We start from the raw sequence: 931 nt of genomic DNA on the forward strand, positions 1-931 counted from the left end.
AGCACGCCCCCTCTAGCGCTGTCCCTCTCCGGCGGGCGCTCTCTATTTAACTTTTAATTTATACTCATTCCTTTATATCTTTTATTGCCTTACCCATCGCGGCTCCTAATGCGCCCGAGGTGCTCCTCGCACTAATTAAATTCATGCAACACTAAGCTTTCCGAACATCCTGTAGCGGCCCCGCCCCCTAACTCTCCACCAATGGGAGGCACGAGCGGTGGACACAAAGGCGAGGGGCGGGGCGCGGGGGACAGTCGGCGCGGGATCCCGATAGAGCTGTCACGTCGCCTAGCGCTACGTCTCTACGTCGCCTCTACATATTTTATTATTTATGTCAATTACGTTATTACAATGTTTTTTTTTTGTTTAATGGAATAAGACGGGGCAGTGAAATTGATTGCCTTTCGGCTTTATGATTCATCACCGTCGGTAATCTGGGACGTGTTAATTTCATATGATTGATTGTCGGCCGGTCATTAGAGCGTCGCTCGGCCGTAATCTAGTTTTACGCAACGCTCCTATTGTGCGGCTAATAAACCACTGCGCGTATGAGATTACCTGTCAAATTATACGCGATAGGTAAAACTTTTCTAATTGCTTTTTTCATTGTTTCATGTAGACTAATTTGAATTTTGTTTTAAAACAAAATCGAATTTAAAACACGTGTTAATTTGAACGTAACGTATTGTCATGTACGCACTCTTTACAAAGTAACGATTTTTAGTTGAGCTGAAATTATATTGTTTGAGATAATAAGTTTCTTCAAGAAAAAAAAATGTTGTCTATTACAAGAGTATGTTATTAAAGGAAACAATTGCGTACAGTAAAATTTCTCTCATAACTTCTTACCCATTCTCTGTATGTGTCGCTCGCAGCGCGCCATGCGGCTAAAAAAGATTATGACAGCCCCGCAAACGTACGTTGGTCTTAA

The 931-nt window shown here is 42.5% G+C and overlaps 1 protein-coding gene across 1 annotated transcript in view; it reads left to right on the forward strand.

Annotated features, from left to right (window-relative positions):
* Nucleotides 1-775: 775 nt before the first annotated feature.
* Nucleotides 776-931, forward strand: part of LOC106106876 (homeobox protein unc-4) — a 25,863-nt gene continuing 25,707 nt past the window's right edge. Inside the window, exon 1 of the mRNA XM_013287536.1 lies at nucleotides 776-793. Within this exon, the coding sequence (XP_013142990.1) occupies nucleotides 776-793 (18 nt within the window). The remainder of the gene's footprint in view (nucleotides 794-931) is intronic.

This window comes from Papilio polytes, unplaced genomic scaffold, assembly GCF_000836215.1.
Source record: "Papilio polytes unplaced genomic scaffold, Ppol_1.0 DF822067.1, whole genome shotgun sequence".
In the NCBI taxonomy this organism is placed as follows: Eukaryota; Metazoa; Arthropoda; class Insecta; order Lepidoptera; family Papilionidae; genus Papilio; species Papilio polytes.